Source organism: Entelurus aequoreus, linkage group LG03 (genome assembly GCF_033978785.1).
Source record: "Entelurus aequoreus isolate RoL-2023_Sb linkage group LG03, RoL_Eaeq_v1.1, whole genome shotgun sequence".
Taxonomy (NCBI): domain Eukaryota; kingdom Metazoa; phylum Chordata; class Actinopteri; order Syngnathiformes; family Syngnathidae; genus Entelurus; species Entelurus aequoreus.
Genome location: NC_084733.1, coordinates 30,370,743 through 30,392,627, shown reverse-complemented (window position 1 = coordinate 30,392,627; position 21,885 = coordinate 30,370,743). Strand labels below are relative to the sequence as shown.

Here is a 21,885-nt window from a genome sequence, read left to right as displayed (position 1 = left end):
GCAGAAATCATTAAAAAATGAAACTCAGTAGACAATAAAAAGTCGTTGTCGCAAGTGTTGGATATGAATTCAAACCATAACCAACCATGCATCACTATAGCTCTTGTCTCAAAGTACGTGTACTGTCACGACCTGTCTCATCACGTCGTGACTTATTTAGAGTTTTTTGGTGTTTTCCCGTGCGTATAGTTTTATTTCTTGTCTTGCGCTCCTGTTTTGGTGGCTTTTCCTCTTTTTTTGGTATTTTCCTGTAGCAGTTTCATGTCTTCCTTAAACGCTATTCCTCGCATCTGCTTTGTTTTAGCAATCAAGGCTATTTAAGTTGTTGCTATCCTTCTTTGTGGGGACATTGTTGATTGTCATGTCATGTTCGGATGTACTTTGTGGATGCCGTCTGCTCCACACGCTGTAAGTCTTTGCCGTCGTCCAGCATTCTGTTTTTGTTTATTTTGTAGCCAGTTCAGTTTTAGTTTCGTTCTGAATAGTCTTCCCCTTTTCTTAGGGGCACTCACCTTTTGTTTATTTTTGGTTTAAGCATTAGATACCGTTTCACCTGCACACTGCCTCCTGCTGTGGTCTGCATATTGTGATCATGACGATGTCATCTCACAGGACATGTTCCTGACATCTATTAAGCAATTAGCTACCGGCTGCCACCTACTGATATGGAAGAGTATTACATGGTCACTCTGCCGAGCACTAGACAGCAACGACACTCAACAACGGCACATTATTTGCAGACTATAATTACTGGTTTGCAAAAAATATTTTTAACCCAAATATGTGAAATTACATAATCTCCCACGGCACACCAGACTGTATCTCACGGCACACTAGTGTGCTGCGGCACAGTGGTTGAAAAACACTGTTATAGTTCATCAAGAGGAGGACATGCGAGCAATGTGCTGAAACATTTGAACACACAGCATGCAACAATTAAAAATTAAAGTCACGTTTTGTAACTGCTCCTATGTTCAATTGTAGTCAGAGAAAAGTTGCATGTTTTTCTGCAACCAGATTTTCTCTCAGTCATTATATCATACAGGTGAAACTCATAAAATTTAAAAATTGTGTAAAAGTCCAATCATGTCAGCAATTAACTTCAAATGTGAAACTAATAAGTGTTATGAACTCATTACATGCAAAGTGAGATATGTCAATCCTTATGTGATTATAATTCTGATCATCATGGTTTACAGTTTTTGAAATCTTACATTTTCTGAGATTTTCAATTAAAAGTTTTCATAAACTGTAAGCCATTATCATCAAAATTATAATCAATAAAGGCTTGACATGTCTCACTCTGCATGTAATAAGTTAATATCACTGTTGGACATGATAATGTGATTGCGCCTTTACTTGTTACAATGTACGCTTTTATTTTGGAGTGCTGTGCACCAGAAAGTGACGTTAAGTGTGTTTATTAGGTATCTGTGTTTGTGTGGACATGGCCTTAGTCTAAGTGTGGACATGGCCTTAGTCTAAGTCTTAGTCTAAGTCTAAGGCCATGTGGACATGGCCTTAGTCTAAGTCTAAGTCTTAGTCTAAGTCCAAGGCCATGTCCAAATGAACACAGATGCTTAATAAACGCATACCGTATTTTCCGCACCATAAGCCGCACCTAAAAAACACAATTTTTCTCAAAAGCTGACAGTGCGGCTAATAACCCGGTGCGCCTTATTTATGGATTAATATTAATATTTATTTTCATAAAGTTTAGGTCTCGCAACTACGGTAAACAGCCGCCATCTTTTTTCCCCGTAGAAGAGGAAGCGCTTCTTCTTCTACGGTAAGCAACCGCCCCCATAGAAGAGGAAGCGCTTCTTCTTCTACTGTAAGCAACCGCCAAGGTGAGCACCCGCCCCCGTAGAAGAAGAAGCGTGCGGATATTACGTTTCATTTCATTTGTGTGTTTCTGTAAAGACCACAAAATATCTCCTACTAAGAGACACGCTTACAAGGTTCCACTGACTTTTGATATTCATGTGAACCGCACTGTGGATACAACGGGAGCACGTACGGTGAATATTCGCACCACAGGGAATGAGAAGTCGTCCTTCACTGTGGTTCTAGCTTGCCATGCTAACGGCCAGAAACTTCCACCCATGGTGATATTCAAAAGGAAGACCTTGCCAAAAGAGAACTTTCCAGCCGGCGTCATCATAAAAGCTAACTCGAAGGGATGGATGGATGAAGAAAAGATGAGCGAAGAGTGACTTTTTTCACGCAGCTCCGTCCCTGTTGATCTACGACTGCATGCGCGTCCACATCACAGATCCTCCTTGTAGTGTGTACTGATGTTAAATACAATATACACTTTATTACACATGTACCATATCACTATATCGGTGGTGTGCCGTCAGGGCCAGCAAGGCCTTCTCTGCCGGCCTAATATAACCAGAAATCATGATCATAATTAAAGAGACAATTATTTTATTATTTACTTTCCCTAAATATCTAAAAGTATTCATATTCTCTTCATGTCATACTCGTTCCAGTGCTGTTGTTTTTAGTTTTAGTTTGTATCCAATCAGAATACAGATAGCTTATGTTGCCATGCTGTACGAATCTGCCAGACGCCTTCAGAATCATCAATGCGCTGTAAGTGCACTGTAAGTGAATGGGCACATACAGTTGATAGACAGTTGCGATAGCCAATCAGATCACGAGTTGTTGTCAGTAAGGCCTTCTAGATGGCCTCACATTGAACGTGACATTTACGCGTCCTGTGATTGGATACTCAATGGGATCGTTAGCGGATGAATTTGAGAACACTTGAGTTGAGAGACAGTTGCGACAGCCAATCAGATCACAAGTTGTTGACAGTAGCTGTTCTGTTACAACTAAAAGTTGTAAACACTTGTTGTTACAGTGTGTAATGCTTGTCATTTAATTAACATTGTTACATATGTATTTGTCGCCTTCATGTGGTCAGGGCAGTTAATATATTTTTGAGAAGTATGTACTTTGAATCAAACTTATTTGACCGGAAGTTGCATAAGCCAAGCAGAGATATTTACGGTATATGTTTTAATTGCTGATGCGTTTTAATTTATTTTAAATGCGCCAGAAAATAACCCGTTTTGTATTTTGTTGATGTGATTCAATACACAGTAGGGTGTAAATGTGTTCCTCAATAGTATTTCTCCAGCAATGGTCCTGTGGTGAAATCAATTATGATATTTCGAGAGGTAATCATTGAAATCAGAGATCACTGAAGGCCTAGGTGGGAAACGCACGGCCCGCCACTGCACTATATCCATGATTAAATGCTTTATAATTTCCTTTAACATGCAAAATGGTTTCCTTGGCTTGTTAGTGTGGCTGATTTTAGAAATAGTGTTCACTTCACTGCACATGTAATACATCACCATGTTGCTGAACACGTTATAATTCTATGAGTTTTGGGTTTCAGCGGCACAGGCGTCCATTCGCTCTTTAATAATGTTCCCAGGATTCTGTGTGTACGTGCAGGCTGGTTTTAAAGATAATGTACATGTTATTGTACATCTAAAGTCAATCTAAATAAACATAATAGGAGGTGTAATGCCACCAAGTCAGATATTGCTGCTTTTTACAGCAGGTGTATGTGTTTGTGTGTAGACATAGACACTTTTAAAACTACACTTATCTGGATGTAGATGTTTTAACCAGAGATGTCCGATAAATGCTTTTAAAATGTAATATCGGAAATTATCGGTATGTTTTTTTTTGTATTATCGGTATCGTTTTTTTTTGTTTGTTTGTTTGGTTTTTTATTAAATCAACATAAAAAAACAAGATACACTTACAATTAGTGCACCAACCCAAAAAACCTCATTCACACAAAAGGGTTGTTTCTTTCTGTTATTAATATTTTGGTTCCTACATTATATATCGATATATATCAATACAGTCTGCAAGGGATACAGTCCGTAAGCACACATGATTGTGCGTGCTGCTGGTCCACTAATAGTACTAACCTTTAAAGGCCTACTGAAACCCACTACTACCGACCACGCAGTCTGATAGTTTATATATCAATGATGAAATCTTAACATTATAACACATGCCAATACGGCCGGGTTAACTTATAAAGTGACATTTTAAATTTGCCGCTAAACTTCCGGTTCGAAACGCCTCTGAGGATGACGTATGCGTGTGACGTAGCCCGGCGAACACGGGTATGCCTTCCACATTGAAGCCGATACGAAAAAGCTCTGTTTTCATTTCATAATTCCACAGTATTCTGGACATCTGTGTTCGTGAATCTGTTTCAATCATGTTCATTGCATTATGGAGAAGGAAGCCGAGCAAGCAAAGAAGAAAGTTGTCGGTGCGAAATGGACGTATTTTTCGAACGTAGTCAGCCACAACAGTACACAGCCGGCGCTTCTTTGTTTACATTCCCGAAAGATGCAGTCAAGATGGAAGAACTCGGATAACAGAGACTCTAACCAGGAGGACTTTTGATTTGGATACACAGACGCCTGTAGAGAACTGGGACAACACAGACTCTTACCAGGATTACTTTGATTTGGATGACAAAGACGCAGACGTGCTACTGTGAGTATGCAGCTTTGGCTTTTTTTTGCGTATGTACGTAACTTTTTTAAAATATATAAGCTTTATGAACCTTGGGTTAGGTGAACGGTCTTTTGGGCTGAGTGATTGTGTGTGTTGATCATGTGTTTGAATTGTATTGGCGTGTTCTATGGAGCTAGGAGCTAGCAGAGGAGCTAGGAGCTAGCATAACACGTACCGTACCGTACGTGCGCGTCACGTACGTAACTTTTTAAAAATATATAAGCTTTATGAACCTTGGGTTAGGTGAACGGTCTTTTGGGCTGAGTGATTGTGTGTGTTGATCAGGTGTTTGAATTGTATTGGCGTGTTCTATGGAGCTAGGAGCTAGCAGAGGAGCTAGGAGCTAGCATAACAAACATGCAGGTGTTATTATGCAGGATTAATTTGTGGCATATTAAATATAAGCCTGGTTGTGTTGTGGCTAATAGAGTATATATATGTCTTGTGTTTATTTACTGTTGTAGTCATTCCCAGCTGAATATCAGGTACCGTGAGTATGCAGCCTTGGCTGCTAAACATTCGATAACTTGACCGTATGTGCGCGTCACGTACGTAACTTTTTAAAAATATATAAGCTTTATGAACCTTGGGTTAGGTAAACGGTCTTTTGGGCTGAGTGATTGTGTGTGTTGATCAGGTGTTTGAATTGTATTGGCGTGTTCTATGGAGCTAGGAGCTAGCAGAGGAGCTAGCATAACAAACACGCAGGTGTTTTTATGCAGGATTAATTTGTGGCATGTTAAATATAAGCCTGGTTGTGTTGTGGCTAATAGAGTATATATATGTCTTGTGTTTATTTACTGTTGTAGTCATTCCCAGCTGAATATCAGGTCACCCCCGGCTCTCACAGCATCTTCCCTATCTGAATAGCTTCAACTCCCCACTAGTCCTTCACTTGCACTTTACTCATCCACAAATCTTTCATCCTCGCTCAAATTAATGGGGAAATTGTCGCTTTCTCGGTCCGAATCTCTCTCACTTCATGCGGCCATCATTGTAAACAATAGGGAACTTTGCGTATATGTTCAACTGACTACGTCACGCTACTTCCGGTAGGTGCAAGCCTTTTTTTTATCAGATACCAAAAGTTGCAATCTTTATCGTCGTTGTTCTATACTAAATCCTTTCAGCAAAAATATGGCAATATCGCGAAATGATCAAGTATGACACATAGAATAGATCTGCTATCCCCGTTTAAATAAAAAAAATTCATTTCAGTAGGCCTTTAACAGTTCATTTTACTCATTTTCATTAATTACTAGTTTCTTTGTAACTGTTTTATATTGTTTCACTTTCTTTTTTATTCAAGAAAATGTTTTCAATGTATTTATCTTATTTTATTTATTTATTTTTTAAAAAGGACCTTATCTTCACCATACCTGGTTGTCCAAATTAGGCATAATAATGTGTTAATTCCACAACTGTATATATTGGTATCGGTTGATATCGGTAAGAGTTGGACAATATCGGAATATCGGATATTGGCAAAAAAGCCATTATCGGACATCCCTAGTTTTAACCCCAAATATGTGTTTTTGAAACTCTCCGTGTTCGTGTGGACATAGTTTAAGACTTTTTCCCCCAAAAAAATATCAATAACTGCTGTACATAGTATCCACCAATCCATTTTTCTACCGCTTGTCCCTCTCGGGGTCGTGGGGAGTGCTGGAGTCTATCCCCGCTGCACACGGTCGGAAGGCGGGGTACACCCTGAAAAAGTTTAAAGAGTTTTTAAAAAAGAAAAGTTTTTACCTTCACGTTGTCACATTTGCCACTGGGGGTCGCCGTAAAGAAAAGGCTACACTAACCCGCCAACATCCACTTCCTGTCGTGCTAGTACTTCCTTATTTGCACCGGGCAAAGATGGCGGAAGGCATACTTCGTGTTGTAAGGGGCACTTTGAATATGTCAGCCAAACTACGGTTGAAACCTATTGGAAAGGAAGGGGAGGGCACGGTACGTTCATTTTCATTATCTAGCGTGGTTTTATTCGTGGATTTTAAACGTGTCAACACATTTGAAGCGGGTGGCTTGACAGTTTCACGAGACACTTTCACAACACCGGTTTGTGTTGGCCATGACGTCAATGGACGTGACGTCATTTATATTAACCGACATGGTTCTCTCTGGCTTGGACAACGGGAGCATCCGGTGTCTTTCCCCGCGCCAAGGACACGCCGGGTTTGCGTGACGCTCACCAGGACTTACAGCGGTAATGGCGGTCAAGGGGAGCCGCTTTATAGAAGCAAAACGGGTTACTATGACATCCTGGAGGTGGCCCCCGGCGCCACGCATGCGCAGATTAAAACCGCCTACTATAAGCAGTCCTTCATCTACCACCCGGACAGAAACGCCGGTTGCGACTCGGCCACTGTTCGATTCTCGGAAATCAGCGAAGCCTACACCGTGCTGGGCAACAAGGCCCTGCGGAAGAAGTACGACCGCGGCCTGTTGAGCCAGCTCGATTTAACCGGCTCTTCCAGACCCTCCGCGAAGGACACGAGTGGGAGCTCGACCCCGGCGCAGGGCGACAGGCGGCGGTCAGCGGTGGCGCCCGGCGGCGGCGGTGTGTTCGACTTCGACAAGTTCCTCCGCTCTCACTACGGCGAGCAGCTGCAAAGAGAAAAAGACAACCGAAAGCGACAAAAGGACATTCTAAAGCAGAAGCAGGAGTCGATGGCTGAAAGGAACAAGGACAGCTTTAGTGAACTAGGCATGGTATTGATGGTCGTAATGGCGTTTTGTCTCTTTGCCACGTTCAAGTGACATTTTGGGTAACCTGTCACATTTACCTAAAATACTTCCTTCTAAATGTCACTCCGCCTAGATGTGTTTGATTCTGTCTGCAGACTACCCCTGGGTTGATGGAGGATAAGGATGGATGCTACCATTATGATTCTGAGGAGGTGATCCTTTCCATCCCCACAAGCCATAGTCCTACTTCTTGCTCCTCTATAGATGTACTAGTGCATACTGGATGTAGTTCCTGACAATTTAGCGTTGATGGGCCATGTTTGTTTTCTCCCGTCTCTCGCAGGGTGCAAGAGGTTTCACTCTGTGCACCCGAGCGCGCTTGTTCAAAAGCAGAATTAAATTAACAGCGTGAACCCTCTTGCCAGTCATCCACAATCTTTGTCTCTGTCAGCGGCGGTGAGACTGTTAGCTAATGGCGAGAAGCACCATAAGGTAATGAAAATTGGGGAGAAAAATTATGATTGCAAAGCCAAATGTACCATTGTGAGAATATTCTGGTTTATAACTGAATGAGCAAGTTTAGCCCATCAACACGGACAAACTAACCAGTATGCCGAATTTGTCAGAAAGCAATGCCAAAATACATAAACAATGGTCTGTTTTTTCGAAATACGGAAAATTTTAACTGCACTTTAAGATGTTCAATATTTATTTAAGTGAAGTTTTTTTCCAACAGAAATTGAGTTTTATTTTTATTATTTGTTTACTTGCTTATTAGGGGTGTAACGATTGATCGATTTAAATTCCTCAATTTCAAGTACGGTATATTGATCTGTGCTTGCCAAGTTTGCCTTCCGGAAGATCGGTATTAATCCAAAATCGTTTTAAAAGAGATTCGATACCAGAAAAAGGAAAACATTGGATTGAACAACGACAGACTTTGTATGAAGTTTAGCACTTCTATAAATAGGGACATTTAACATTTAATCTATTTCCCCATCTGTGACGTCATCAAAACAAAAATGTCGGATAGCGATGGTGGTCGAGAAAGGTCACAACAAATGCAAAATCCACAACACAATATCAACTACAACATAAAAAACTCTCAGCTACAAAACAATTGCAAAAGCCACAACTCAATGAAATAACGTAAAGCCAGAAGTTTACTTTACAAGCCACAAAAGACGCGACCGACCAAACGGAAGTGACTGCGGACCAAGTTACGCGACGCACCGACTTCTGGAACACAACATGAATTGACAACAACTAACAGCCAGGGGAAAGCTATTTCATCAGAAAGTTATGAGTACAAGCGATCAGTCAAGGGATGATAGGGCATAAATGCTTTCGCACACCTGTGACGCTGTCCGTCCTCCACAAGGCCAGTGCAGAGAACTTAATTTGGCAGGTAGATCTACTGTTAAAATGCTGTTAACTACTTTTTTTTAATTTTGCTTGACTATTGAAAATGAGAGCAGAAAAGGGTTCCTCTTAATTCAACCTAAAGTGTTTGTTGCACTTTATTTAAATAAGATGTCAATACATTGACCATAAATTGTTTACTTGCTTGTTTGTATCTGTGATTCATTTATATTTAATTTCTTGACAATAAATAACAGTGATATAGGAAGCTTCACCTGCAGTGTCCAGTATATATTTCACAGTCAAACTGTTTGATTATTATTTTTTTTTGCTAAAAAATAATTGATTTCAACTCACTGAATTGTTTCGGATTTAATCGTTCTAAAAAGAAAAAGAGATTGTCCCTGAATCGTATCGGCAACCACAAATATTGAATTGAATCGTTAAAATAAATCTTTACACCCCTATTATTTAGGATACTCAAAAAGTTTTTGACCTTCCAATACTACTGTAAAATAGAAGTTTATTGTGTTTGAAAGGGTTACTTGCATCATTATTATACATTATGAATGCATCGGTGCTTAAATTGTCACCAAAACAATGCTGACAATAATATGATTTAGTAGCAATTATTTGTGAGACAATATATTGTACAGCAAAATGTGTTATTGGCCAAGGCCTAATAACACATTTCTGTATAATGTTGTTGTGTTTAGTTAGTCTGGATGTGTGTCACCCTTGGCGGAATTTTTTTTTGTTCTTCACATTTTAGGTGCTGCTTCTGTCCCGACAGTTTTATCTTCATTGACTTATAGTAAGTCATGTGATATTTATTATTAGAAAATGTATAAACACTTAGTTGAGGGGAAATGCAAAGATCTGGACTACTATGCCTTTTATTTTGGAAAAATCAATGTGTATCATCCAGATATTTTAAGCAATAAATAAGCTGTGCTTGGAAAAAGCACTGTGAAATGTTTGGACGTGTCCTGACTCTAGTTTATGAGGAAAAACATTCACTTAAATCACTAACAAAACATGTTTTTTTTCCTGTTGACATTGAACATTAAGTGCAATTAGAAATTCACAGTTCACAAGTTAAATCATATCAGTGCACATTAGTTAAACTACACATTACGTTAATAAATAAATACATTCAAGTGCGTGCAGGTACAACACTAAACTAATCCATATAACACCAATACAAACTATCACACTAAAATTTAAACCGTTAAAACTATGTGTCTTAAGTAGTAGTTTGAGCGCAACTTCGCCCATGCTCTGACGTGATGGGGTTCAGGGCGTCAAAGAGGCGCTGCACCGCCAACTCCACCATCTCTCTCAGGGAGTCGTCCTCTATGCTGTCGTCCTCATAGCACACAGACTGGTTGAAGGGAGATTTAAAACCGTGAGAATGTCCAAAAACTGTAAGGTTAAACAGAAACTTACCCTTGTTTCCAAGCAAATGAGCACCGTCTTCCCATCAACTGTCACAGAGAAGTTTTTATCATCGCTGATGTCCACGTAGTCCTGTCCAAACATGTCCCTTACGACGCAAAAAGGTCAATATACTTGGTGTACATCACTAAATGCTAGATGTAAATAATGTAAAAGTCTTAAAGTAACTGTTAGTGAAAAAGCTCCTTAATATGACAGGTGTGCTCTACCACAGCAAAACTGAGTTAAATATATTCTATAAGCAGTAGGCATTAAACCACTTCCTGCAGTGCTTCTCAATTATTCTGTACGCCCCCCTAGGAAGAAGAAAATATTTCACAGCCCCCGACTCTCCACTGTGACTAAAAATATTATAGTTTGTCTGTAAAATCATTATAACTATACCTCTGCATAACATTGTTAGTTTATTAACATTAAAGGAAACAACACACCAGCCTTTTCTCATCTCCCATCGTGGTTACAGCCAGTCACATTCTGGTACGGAGAATAAAAAGCATGTTCTCCGAGGTCACACGCGCCCCCCAGGGGGGCCCGCCCTACTATTTGAGAAGCACTGACTTACTGTAACATGATTTCCAGTCTATTTTGGAAGGTATCCATGTCCAGAGTAGAAGTCTGGTTCTCCATGACTGTTGAAAAAACACATCAAAGAGTCAGCAGCTGAAGTCATCTTTAGTGGAATAATCAGTGGAGCCTTTAGAGATGAACGCAGTCACTTTTTAGGAAACTGGTTAACATTTGATTTGTTGGAATTTTTAGTACTGATGTTCCAATCAGGGTTTTATGCTATTGATACCGATCATCCATGAGTGAGATTGGCCTCTACTAATACAGATACCGATTACATGTATTAACTGCAAAAATATGTTATGGATTGATGGTGAGCATTTAAAAAATGTTTGCAGTTTTAACACATTTTTATTTTATTAGGTACAATTGTTTGATCAACACAAAGTAAATGCTACACAAAAGTAAAATGACTTACTATTACGCGTATTAACCCTTTTGTTTTTGCTCTTAAAGTCATCCTTTGGCCAGGGAGTTATTCCCTCAATTTGTTAATACTAACAACAAAAAAAACGAATCTAATCACGATCACATACTGATACTACCCTTGGTATCGACGCCACCAAATTACGGGGTTTGTCCTCCTCTTACGTGTCATGTCCTGACTGCGACAATGCGGAGACACCAACAGTTGTTATATTATTCTCTCTCTTGACTCATATTATTCTCCTTGTTATTTTCCTGTTAATAACTGCTTAATTTCTGCTGCAACATGGTTTCATTTACACTTAAACGTTACTAAGCACTTATTTATTGTGTTGTTTCAGGCTTGCTTATGTATTAGCGTGTCTGCTCCTAGCTTGATCTCGGTGTATAACAACATGTATAGATAGCATCGTCCTCCAGTGATAATGAAACTTGATACTTAAAATACTAAGAAATGCAGTTTATCTGCTGCAATGGAGCTGATTGTTATTACCTTAGGTGAACGACTCCACACTGTATGGAAATGCTAGCTTGTCAGCTAGGGGACTAAAAATAAATACAGTGTCAGCCAAAGGGGATCAGCGTTCGTAATCGTCAACGGCGATGACATACTTTTACATGAAAAATGGCGATCAATCGGCACATTCCAAATTTTTAGAAACAATTCACAGAAAATTATGGGGGAAGTTAGTTCCGGGGTCAAAGTGGAGTGACAAAGAAGAAACCCTTCAGAATGTCGTAACATTTAAATTGTCATACTAGTGTAAACATAGGTTAACCACTGGTAATAATAAAGCACAAGTGCAGAAACACTAAAAGCTGTCCTTCAGGTGTATTTTGGTTTGTGTTAACACTTAAGCAGAATAAGTAAAAGTGTAAATATTATATGGGTTTGTTAAGTTGCAAGTGGTGTCAGAGCTATAAATGCATGGTTGTAGATGACCACAATCTACCCCACTAAGCATCCTCCAATTGCTACCTGATGACAACAAGAAAAGTGATACTGATAATGACCTTTGTGAGCTTTCGGGTTGGACTGGACTTCCAACACCACAGTGGTTACAGCGTCGGCGTACATGTCGTTGAGAGGGTTAGCAAGCCACTGAAATATACAAAGAAGTTGTAGAACTGCTGTGGAAGCAACAGCAATCCCAATATATTTTACATTGTACCATAGTACTCACCTCCAGCAGAACCACGCCCGCCTCGTGGATCAGTGTGATGCTTTGGAAAACCCTCAAGGTTTTCTTCTCGGTTCCATCGAGCTCCTCCACGTCGCCTGATGGAGAGAAAACTCAAAGCTAAGTTTGATCTGTGCAAAGGAGCAAGTGTATGAAGGTTCACCTGTGAGGTTCCTCAGGTGGCAGACGAGCAGTGAGTAAGGTCCGGTGAAGGGGATTGCCTGTGTCTGTTTCACTGTGCTCATGGACAGCTCTGTATACACTACAAAAACACCAACGTGGTGAGTATCTCAATACATTCACACTGATTTCTGGACTAACGTGACTGACTTGAAAGGTCCGAGGGATTGAGGATGTGATAGTTGAAGTTCTTCTTCACCAGGATGCCTGATACCCTTTGACCCTGAACACACTTCTGATCCGCCAGAGAACCCATCACCTGAGCACAGGAGCAGAAGATCAGGTTAGGCATTTGAGGGCCCATCAGTTCAAACATAGAAGAACATAAACAGGTCAGTGTTGCCAGATCTCGCGAGAGAGAAAAAAGCAATCAGCGCTATGAAAAGAAGCCCGAAAGGCAAACCACCACGTTGTGAAATAGAGATACTTTTATTTCGCAACAGTAATATTACAGACACGGTTGCGATAATGCATTTAAAAAAACTTTAATTATTTAAATAACTTGAGATTTTAAAACCCTGATTGATGTATGACTATGATAGTTACCTAAATGGCTGTTTTTAGCTAATTAATTAGTCTAATTGGGTTTTGGGACTGTGAAACATGTCTATTAGCCAAATCCAATGCTTCTCAAATAGTGGGGCAGGTACACCCTGGGGGGCGTGAGAGGCAATAACGTATATCTTTACACATACAGATCGATAAATAAATAAACATGCACATCAGGGCGGGGTGTGAAAAAATTCCCCTAGAAAATTTTAACTGAACAAGTTCCAAACAGCCCGTTTAATGCAGTGCTTCTCAAATGTACTGATCAAAGTGAGTGTGAGAGGCCATGGCGTAATAGCATCTTTAGTGTTAGTAAAGAACTATCTTAATGCATAAAGAAAAAAAATTAACATTAGGGAGGGCATGATGAATAATTAAGAACCACTGGCCTAATCCAAGACAAATGTGCACAGGGACATCCTCTTTTCTTCATTCTAGTTGTATTTATATCAATTGTATACATATATATTTTTTTAAGTAAATGTACATAGTTTTTATTGTGCCACAGTCTTTTTTTAGATGTGGGAAAATTCTAAATAGTGATACCACTTTCACAGATGCCAATATTGTACCCATCCATCCATTTTCTACCGCTTATTCCCTTCGGGATCGCGGGGGGCGCTGGAGCCTATCTCAGCTACAATCGGGCGGAAGGCGGGGTACACCCTGGACAAGTCGCCACCTCATCGCAGGGCCAACACAGATAGACAGACAACATTCACACTCATTCACAATATTGTACCACTTAATGAAATGTTTATAATGAATTAAAAGCCAAATGAATGTCAAAAATAATATATTGGTTTACATTTCATTTAAGATATTTGTATCCAATCTAACTGCAGCCAGTGATTGTTTCCATTATTAAAAACAAGTTACCGCCAGTTTACTTTTAAAGCATACAACTATAATAATCCAGTTTTCTGAATGGCTGTTCTTTCAAAGAGCCATAAATCCAGGATATAATACTTAGAGTTAACATTTAATGTAAACGTAAATGTGATGAAAATTAGCTAAATCTGAGAAAAGTGAGTTAAATCTGAGGAAAGTAAGTTAAATCTGAGAAATATATCTGCTAGAAAAGTGTGATTGAACTTTTACATTCGGCACCCCACAAAGAATAGCCAAACATGCTACACTATACACTGTGGCAGGATACAAAAAAGCAGAGCTTATCGCTAAAATGGAGCTCTTTAAAACAAACAGAGGTGGGTGGATCAATTCAAATATAGACAGTAATGATACCAGGTATAATGTCAGTTAATGGTAGATACTCCAGTGATTAGATCAAAATTTGTTACTGTCAAAAAAATTGTTGTGTTTACAAACTCAGGAAATGAGTTGTGATCAAAGTTAAATCATTTAATCATCCCTTCAGGATTATGAATAATTTAAGAATGAAATTGGGTATGACCATTACTGCCCCTGTAACTTTTTGGTAGCAGTTCGATACACAAATTTGTAATATCGCCCAAAACTAAAGAGTATAAAACAACAGACGAATAAGTGCTTATTTTTTAACAGAAGTGTAGCTGGAGCCGCGTTACACGAAAGTGGAGCAGATATTAACAGTAAATTAACAGGTAGATTCATAATAATTTTGAGAAAATAATACAACCAAAAATGACACAATATGTTACCGGCTATCCTTTCCTATACATCAGCAGCTAAATTAAGAGCCCTTGTGACCCGTTTTAAAATTGTTCTTTTATCATTTATATATATATATATATATATATATATATATACATTTATTTATTTATATATAATATATATAGTGATGTACGTTTTCGCAAGAGGCTTCAAGATGTATTGCGATTAAGATCCCGTCATCACTTTGCTGTACTAATTTAAATAAATTAATGCTTAAAATAATGCTGCCAGTAGCCTAACTTTGCAATGCTGGTCTCATCTTGTACTTCTGTAAACTGGCTGAAGCGGACCCAACAGCACCTCTGCTGGTTGCTGCCATGCAGTGCACTCCCTTTTGGCACCGTTTAAGACACAGGTAATCAACAATGAGGAAATCTGTCCGACCTACCTTGGCCAGTTTCTCTCCTCTGAAGTTGAGGGTGACGGATTCTGTGTTACGAGGGTTGTGGACTTCGATGTGAACCTGGTCGTTGTCCTCGTACTCTCGAATCAACGCCGCCTTCAGACGAGCCATCTCGTTCTGCTCGCCGTGGACCAAGATCTGAGAGCAGAGACACAAGGCACAGCTATTAAGGTCTAATGAAAGAACAGCATCCAAAATGATGTTTTCCCTAAAATGTTGCCCCCTATTATGTAGCTAAATAAGGTAAGCAACTATTAAACATTTCAACCCCTCCTTCCTACCACATGCGGAGGTTTCAGGGCCCGGATGAACTCGCTGGTTTGTTGGTAGTCCGTGTGGGCCGAGAAGGAGATGTAGTCCACCGACATCTTCAGCAGGAGCTTCTGTCCTGACATGGTGGTGATCTCCTCCGGCTCAGACATGATGTGCTCCACAACAAATCACAGTCACCACAGTAAGCTGCATGCATATTATTGGCCATTTTGTATACTCTGGGTCTACAGCTTTAGTAAGTCGGGAGCTTTTCTTCCGGTCACTCATATGCACCAGGAGAGATGTAGCCACGACCTGCTATATCGTCGTATCATTTTGAATATATTTGTTTTCTATCACGTGTCAAAATCATCATTGTATATAGCCTGCAAAAGACTGGAAATAATGTGTCAATAAAGTACTTTATATTTTCTTACTAAATGTATTTGTTCTTTCCATTTTGACAGAAGAATAAAAATATATAGTGCATGCAATTGCATATCTTCTAAACTTTAATATCTAATAATGCAAGAAAATATAATACATTCCAAACATTTTTTGGTTAAAATAAAAATAGACACTTAAATATCTACTTGACTCATGATTTCAAAGCAAGTTATTCATCAAATTGTACACTGTAAAAATCACAATAGATTTTGTGGTAAAAACGTGCTTTGCTGTTTTTTTATTTACAGTAAGGCACTGTAAACACAACCGTAGATTTTTCAAAGTAAAATGGCAGCTCAGTTGCTAAAAGTTTTTTTCCCATAAAATACTTTTTTTTCTTCACAGTGTACGTAGATAAAAATATATAAAATAATCAAATGCATAGGCAATTATTTAAGATGTATAATCCTTATACATTTGTATTTATATATTATTCACTGTTACATGCGGCCCTGTGAGGGCAGCCATAACTGCAATGTGGCCCTCAATAAAAAAAAATTTGACACCCCAGTTTTACATCATCATGCTTACCCAGCTAACAAACAAGTCTGCATTTTATCTAGTGATATTAGTGCTCTTCTTCCCAAAAAAAGATGAATTATGGATATAGCTATTATATTTAATGTAATTACACTGTACTTATGCACCAGCTGACCTTGGCCAGTGTTCCCTCCACACAGTACCCAGCGATAATGACTCCATTCCTTTTATCTGTGCACCAGCTTTCAAAGAGCTCCCTGGATAGGCCGCTCTGCATCATACCAGGCGACGCCATCACCACACTGGGGCCGATGTCATCAAAGTGATCCATGCTCTGCAAGAGATGGAGTCGTGTAAAATAGATCACGCCGCTTGGCTGTAAAGCTTTGTTCGCCCCACCTTCAGGTTACTGATGTGCTTGAAGACAAAAGGGTTGTTTATGTTGATTGCCTTGCGGATCTTGTCGTTCATGGCGTTGACGTAGGTCTGGTACACAGCCATGCACTTTTTGGCCAGGGATGAGGCGTAATAGATGGGGATGTCATGGAGCTCGGGGTGGTTCTGCCAGTACTCGTCTATCAAGATGCATTATAGATTGAAAATATGGGTTTGTTGTCAAACCCCCAATATGCCATGTCTCACCCAGGATGAGCAGCAGTTCCTGGGCTCTTCCCAAAGCAAACACGGGGATCAAACAGCGGCCCTCTCTGTTGACAATGTCATGGACGGTGTTACAGAAGCGAGCCTCACGCTCCTCCCTCTTCTCATGGATGTGCGTGCCGTACGTTGACTCCTGTTGACACATTTTGGTCACCTTAAGAGGTAAAAAAAAAAAACCAAAACATTTCAAGAGCAAATGTTTAACTTTTTGTGGCGTACAATAATTAAAATGTCTGGCTTGACACTAGGGATCTCAGCTGCCATGAGGTGCCTGTCTTCCTGTCGAGAGAAGTCTCCTGTGTACAGTATCTTTCAAGATACAAACACATTATTAAAAATAATTGAATATAACCAAATAAAAATAAATCCAGTAGAAGCTGTTACCTTGACGCCAGCTATTTCAATCATAAACATGGCAGCTCCCAACACATGACCAGCATGGTAGCACCAGAACTTAATTCCCGCCACCTCCTTGACCTCGTGGAAGTTAATGGTCTCAATCTTATCCATGCTCTCCTCGAGGTCTGTCTCCGTGTACAACATGTCGTCTGCAGAAATGTTGCTACAGAAAAAAAACAAGACATATTGCCGAATTGCAATTTAAAACTCAACAAACAGTTTCTAACCTGACTTTGACATAGTCCGACAGCAGCCAGCGGTAGATGGCCTTGGTGGCGTGGGTCATGAAGGTCCTTCCTTTGAAGCTGGTCTTCTGGAGGAACCAAGGCAGAGCTCCGCAGTGATCAAGGTGAAAACTGGGCAGAAAAGTAGGCACATTTAGTCACATATTTGTTCCACTTGTGTAATGGACACTTACTGGCTGATGAGCAGCAAATCAATCTCAGCTGGGTCGATCAAGTCTATATAGGGGAGGGCGTCCATTCCCTCTAAACCAGGATGGATGCCACAGTCCAGCTGCCAAATACAAATAATATTCATCCACTCATAAACACAGTCGCTGTTTATATAGCTGGAGTACTTTTGTACTGTTATTTACCATAATTTTTCTTCCTTTGAACTCCAGTATAATACACGACCTCCCAACCTCCTGTCCAGCACCCCTGGGAAAAATACAGTGTAAGACTAGGGAGTCCGAACTGCATTCTGGAGGCCATTTATGGCATTGGTTGTCTTTGTCATTCATTGCAGTAATGAAATTTAACAAATAAAATGCAAACACCAGTGCTGTCAAATGATATATTTTTCATCAGATTAACCACACATTTTAAGGGAAGACATATTGTCAAATTTTCCTTGAATGCACATAATTTATTTGCACAACACTTGGTAACAGTTTTATCTAAAGTGCTAACAGGATTTATTTTGAAGTGAAATTTACCAGCGAGCACACCACCTGATCACTGGCCGTATAACAACACACGTCACCTTTCAGGTAACCATTAACAGTTAAGGTAAAGTAGCCCTTCTCAAATAGTGGGGCGGGCCCAGAGTGTGTAACCCAGGGGAACATACTTTATCAGTACCCTGCTTTGAAAGCTGTGCACTACAAAACATGCTCATTTAAGCCATTCGTCTTGACTTTATTTATGAAAAAAAATCGGCAGAAATTGTTTAACCCACTTTTGTTTTGTAGGGTAAAGTGTTTTATATATCCATCCATCCATTTTCTACCACTTGCCCCTTTTGGGGGTGCTGGAGCCTATCTCAGCTGCATTCGGGCGGAAGGCAGGGTACACCCTGGACAAGTCGCCACCTCATCACACGGCCAACACAGATAGACAGACAACATTCACACACTAGGGCCAATTTAGTGTTGCCAATCAACCTATCCCCAGGTGCATGTTTTTGGCGGTGGGAGGAAGCCGGAGTACCCGGAGGGAACCCACGCAGTCACGGGGAGAACATGCAAACTCCACACAGAAAGATCCCGAGGCCGGGTTTGAACTCAGGACTACCCAGGACCTTCGTATCGTCAGGCACATGCACTAACCCCTGTGCCACCATATATTATGCTCTGAAATAATTTTGCAGATCAATTTGAATTAATTGAGTTGATTAAATGTAATTTTTCAGTATCAAATGATTAATGTCGGTCAAAAAAAAAAAAAAGTTTAAATATGGATTATTTTATTATTTCAGGCAAATTGATGCACTTTAAATCTCTGCTGTCACAGGCTAAAAAGTGGTAATAGTTATTTTTTGTTGTACAGTAAGCTGATTGATATTTATTTTTGTTAAACGTTATTGGATACAATGTTTTGCAGAGGTCTACTACAAATTATATTATTTATAATCACGACGGAGAGGGGGCGGGCGCGACTGAAAATAATTGAGAAACCACGCATTTATGGTCAAAATAAATTGCGTGATTATTCTATGTATATGCATCCACTTGTCATGATTAACGCAATATTTTACTTTAGTTAACTCGTTATTTTTCCACAGGCCTATTAAAAACAAAATGAAGGCCCAAAGAAAAGTCGGAAATGTTACTAATAATAAGTGTAATAACTGCTGTCTTCAAATTAACAATTTTAAATATTTTTAACAAAATTTTCGAAACGTTTAAAAATATCAAAGTGTCCATCGATTTTTCCCCCCAGTATGCTGCCCACGGAGGAAGCAGCTTAGATTTGGACACCCCTGATTTCAGCTAACGTTTAGTTCACAAATATTACCATTTTACTACAATATTGTGACATATATCAGCTTACAACGGACGAATGTGGAGCTGGTCACTCTCCTCTGCCGGGACAACCATCTCCACTTTGCGTTTTGTCGCCATAGCTACCTGAAACCAGGGCTAAAACCCCACAAATATTAATATGAAAGCATAGTGTTTTCGAAATGAATGGGTGGGCGGTCTCTCGCAAAGTGGACACTTCCGGTTGGGCGTCAAAATACGCTCGGTCAGAACCAAGGGGCGATGACAAGTGTTCCGGGACAAATGTTATTGTTTGTTTTAATAACATGTTGTAATACAAAAACATTTAAATACGTTTTTACAATGCATAACCATACATTTATTATATATGTGACGTTCAACTTAAGTCACATTAATAAAAAAAATACTGCATTGTAAGCTCGAGATGGTATGTCCCCTTTAAGTGTCGGGTGGAGGCAGTGAAACTACGAGAGAAGCTAAACTGAGCGTAAATAAAAGCAAACAAACGCCCAGTCGGAGGTGGCGAGAGCGAATAATGTTAACGGTACACTAACAGGTATGTCTGACACTTTTATGTTATTATAAACTCCCTTTTTCCTGCTAGTAAAGTTGACGCCGATCAACTTGATCGTTGAGACGACGTGGGCGGTGAAGGATGAATGGCTTTAACAGTTTAGTGAGCTTAAACGGTCATCATAACGGCTTTGTCCGTGTCTTCGAAATATTTTTTTGTGAATGTTTGGAATAAGTTAACTGCAACGGTGCAACACACAGGTGACCTACGTAATTCCTGGCCGGTCCACCTCCGGGCAAAACAGCCTTTATGTTCATCAACCAGGAAGCTGCAACCATCGCTCTATATTCATATACACATATTAAACATGAAATATATTGGATTACAAAATTTTCGTAACGTTTTATTTTCATTTTTTATTGTATTTTTAGAAGAAAAAAAATTCAAAGTTATTACCTTACTGTGTACATTTCAATATTTCTAGATCAGACCTGGGCAAATTAAGCTTTTCAATCAGGCCCGCCGAATATTCCCAAATCATTTTATTAGATCTTTAAAATGGAAACTGTAGCTGCCATTATGATGTGCAGTGATGTTTTCAAATGACTGTAAGTCTTCAACTATTTGTATATATACAAATTATTTCAATGGATGAAATCTGCGCTTTTGCATAATATACTTGTTACTATGGTAATCTAATTAGTTACTATGGTAATCTAAGTCACAGCAGCTCAGATAAAGTACCAAGCAGTGTGGGTGGGAAGCGTTTCCACGGAGTGTTTCCAGAGCCTGAAATGCGGGTGTCAGGGACAGATGTGGAAGGAGATTTTCACAACAAAGTTCTAAAGCTTTGTGATACATCAGATTGTAGCTGGGTTTTTTTCCCCCTTCGCGTTCATATTTCGCTGTTTGTTGTGTTTTGCTTGATTGTAAAATATGTCAATCAAGAGGGGGGGGGGGGGGGGGTGACGTTCATATGTTGTCAATATTCAGTGTTTTATCCTTCATAGTTAATATTGTAAATCCCACATTCTTTATTTCCATGTACATTCTGGGTGTCTCATTCAGTAAAAAAAAAATTACATTCTGTTTAAGGCAGTCTGTCACAGGGTTTTTAGCAATAAATCAGACATTATTGTGAGGTTTTGTATCAGTGTTCCTAAAAATAGATATATACAGGCCCCCAGACACATTTTTTTACTCTAAGTTTGGCCCCCCGAGTCAAAATAATTGCCCAGGCCTGCTCTAGAACGTGTGTCCACTCAAAACGCTTCAGTTTTTCCACATATTATGTTACATCACAAGTGTCAAAGTCAAGGCCTCGTGGCGGGCCAGATGGTTTAAAACAGGGGTCACCAACGCGGTGCCCGCGGGCACCAGGTCGCCCGTAAGGACCAGATTAGTCGCCCGCGGGCCTATTTAAAAAAAAAAATTTTTTTTAAATTAAAAAAAAAATATATATATATATATTTATTTATTTTTTTTTTTAAATTAAATCTATATAGAAAAAACACAAGATACACTTTCAATCAGTGCATCAACCCAAACAACCTCTCCCATGCACACTCATCCACACCCACTCACACAAAAGGGGTTATTTCTTTGTGCTACCAATATTCTGGTTCCCACAACATAGACAACACATCTGCAAGGGACACAGTCCCTGAAGCACACATAATTGTATAGGCTGCTGGTCCACTAACATTTTCATTAATTACTATTTTTTATGTAATTATTTTTATATTGTTTTACTTTCTTTTTTATCCAAGAAAATGTTTTTTATTTATTTATCTTATTTTATTTTATTTTTAAAAAGGGCCTTATCTTCAACAGACCAGGTTGTCAATGAAATTAGATTTGTTTAAAG

The 21,885-nt window shown here is 39.4% G+C and overlaps 3 protein-coding genes across 4 annotated transcripts in view; 2 read left to right on the top strand and 1 right to left on the bottom strand.

Annotated features, from left to right (window-relative positions):
* Nucleotides 1–21,885, top strand: part of itgb1bp1 (integrin beta 1 binding protein 1) — a 1,043,117-nt gene that overhangs the window by 1,003,027 nt on the left and 18,205 nt on the right. Inside the window, exon 1 of one of the 2 annotated variants that reach the window (XM_062041600.1) lies at nucleotides 19,930–20,060. The exons of the other annotated variant lie outside the window; for it this stretch is intronic. The gene's annotated coding sequence lies outside the window, so the exon portion shown is untranslated. Of the gene's footprint in view, nucleotides 1–19,929; nucleotides 20,061–21,885 lie in introns of those variants that run through there. 2 annotated transcript variants of the gene reach the window in all.
* LOC133646343 (dnaJ homolog subfamily C member 30, mitochondrial-like) lies at nucleotides 6,372–7,679 on the top strand. Its single transcript, XM_062041599.1, has 2 exons — nucleotides 6,372–7,340; nucleotides 7,416–7,679. Exon 1 carries the CDS (start codon nucleotides 6,430–6,432, stop codon nucleotides 7,330–7,332), a length of 903 nt encoding a protein of 300 aa, XP_061897583.1. The 5' UTR covers nucleotides 6,372–6,429; the 3' UTR covers nucleotides 7,333–7,340; nucleotides 7,416–7,679.
* LOC133646341 (cleavage and polyadenylation specificity factor subunit 3) lies at nucleotides 8,938–19,719 on the bottom strand. Its single transcript, XM_062041598.1, has 18 exons — nucleotides 19,554–19,719; nucleotides 17,876–17,939; nucleotides 17,696–17,793; nucleotides 17,505–17,633; nucleotides 17,263–17,440; nucleotides 17,098–17,187; nucleotides 16,861–17,011; nucleotides 16,618–16,793; nucleotides 16,394–16,552; nucleotides 15,321–15,467; nucleotides 15,025–15,177; nucleotides 12,585–12,693; nucleotides 12,418–12,516; nucleotides 12,258–12,352; nucleotides 12,088–12,175; nucleotides 10,643–10,709; nucleotides 10,072–10,168; nucleotides 8,938–10,006 (listed from the first exon to the last, which is right to left on the bottom strand). The coding sequence occupies exons 1-18, from the start codon at nucleotides 19,622–19,624 to the stop codon at nucleotides 9,869–9,871; spliced, it is 2,109 nt and encodes a 702-aa protein (XP_061897582.1). The 5' UTR covers nucleotides 19,625–19,719; the 3' UTR covers nucleotides 8,938–9,868.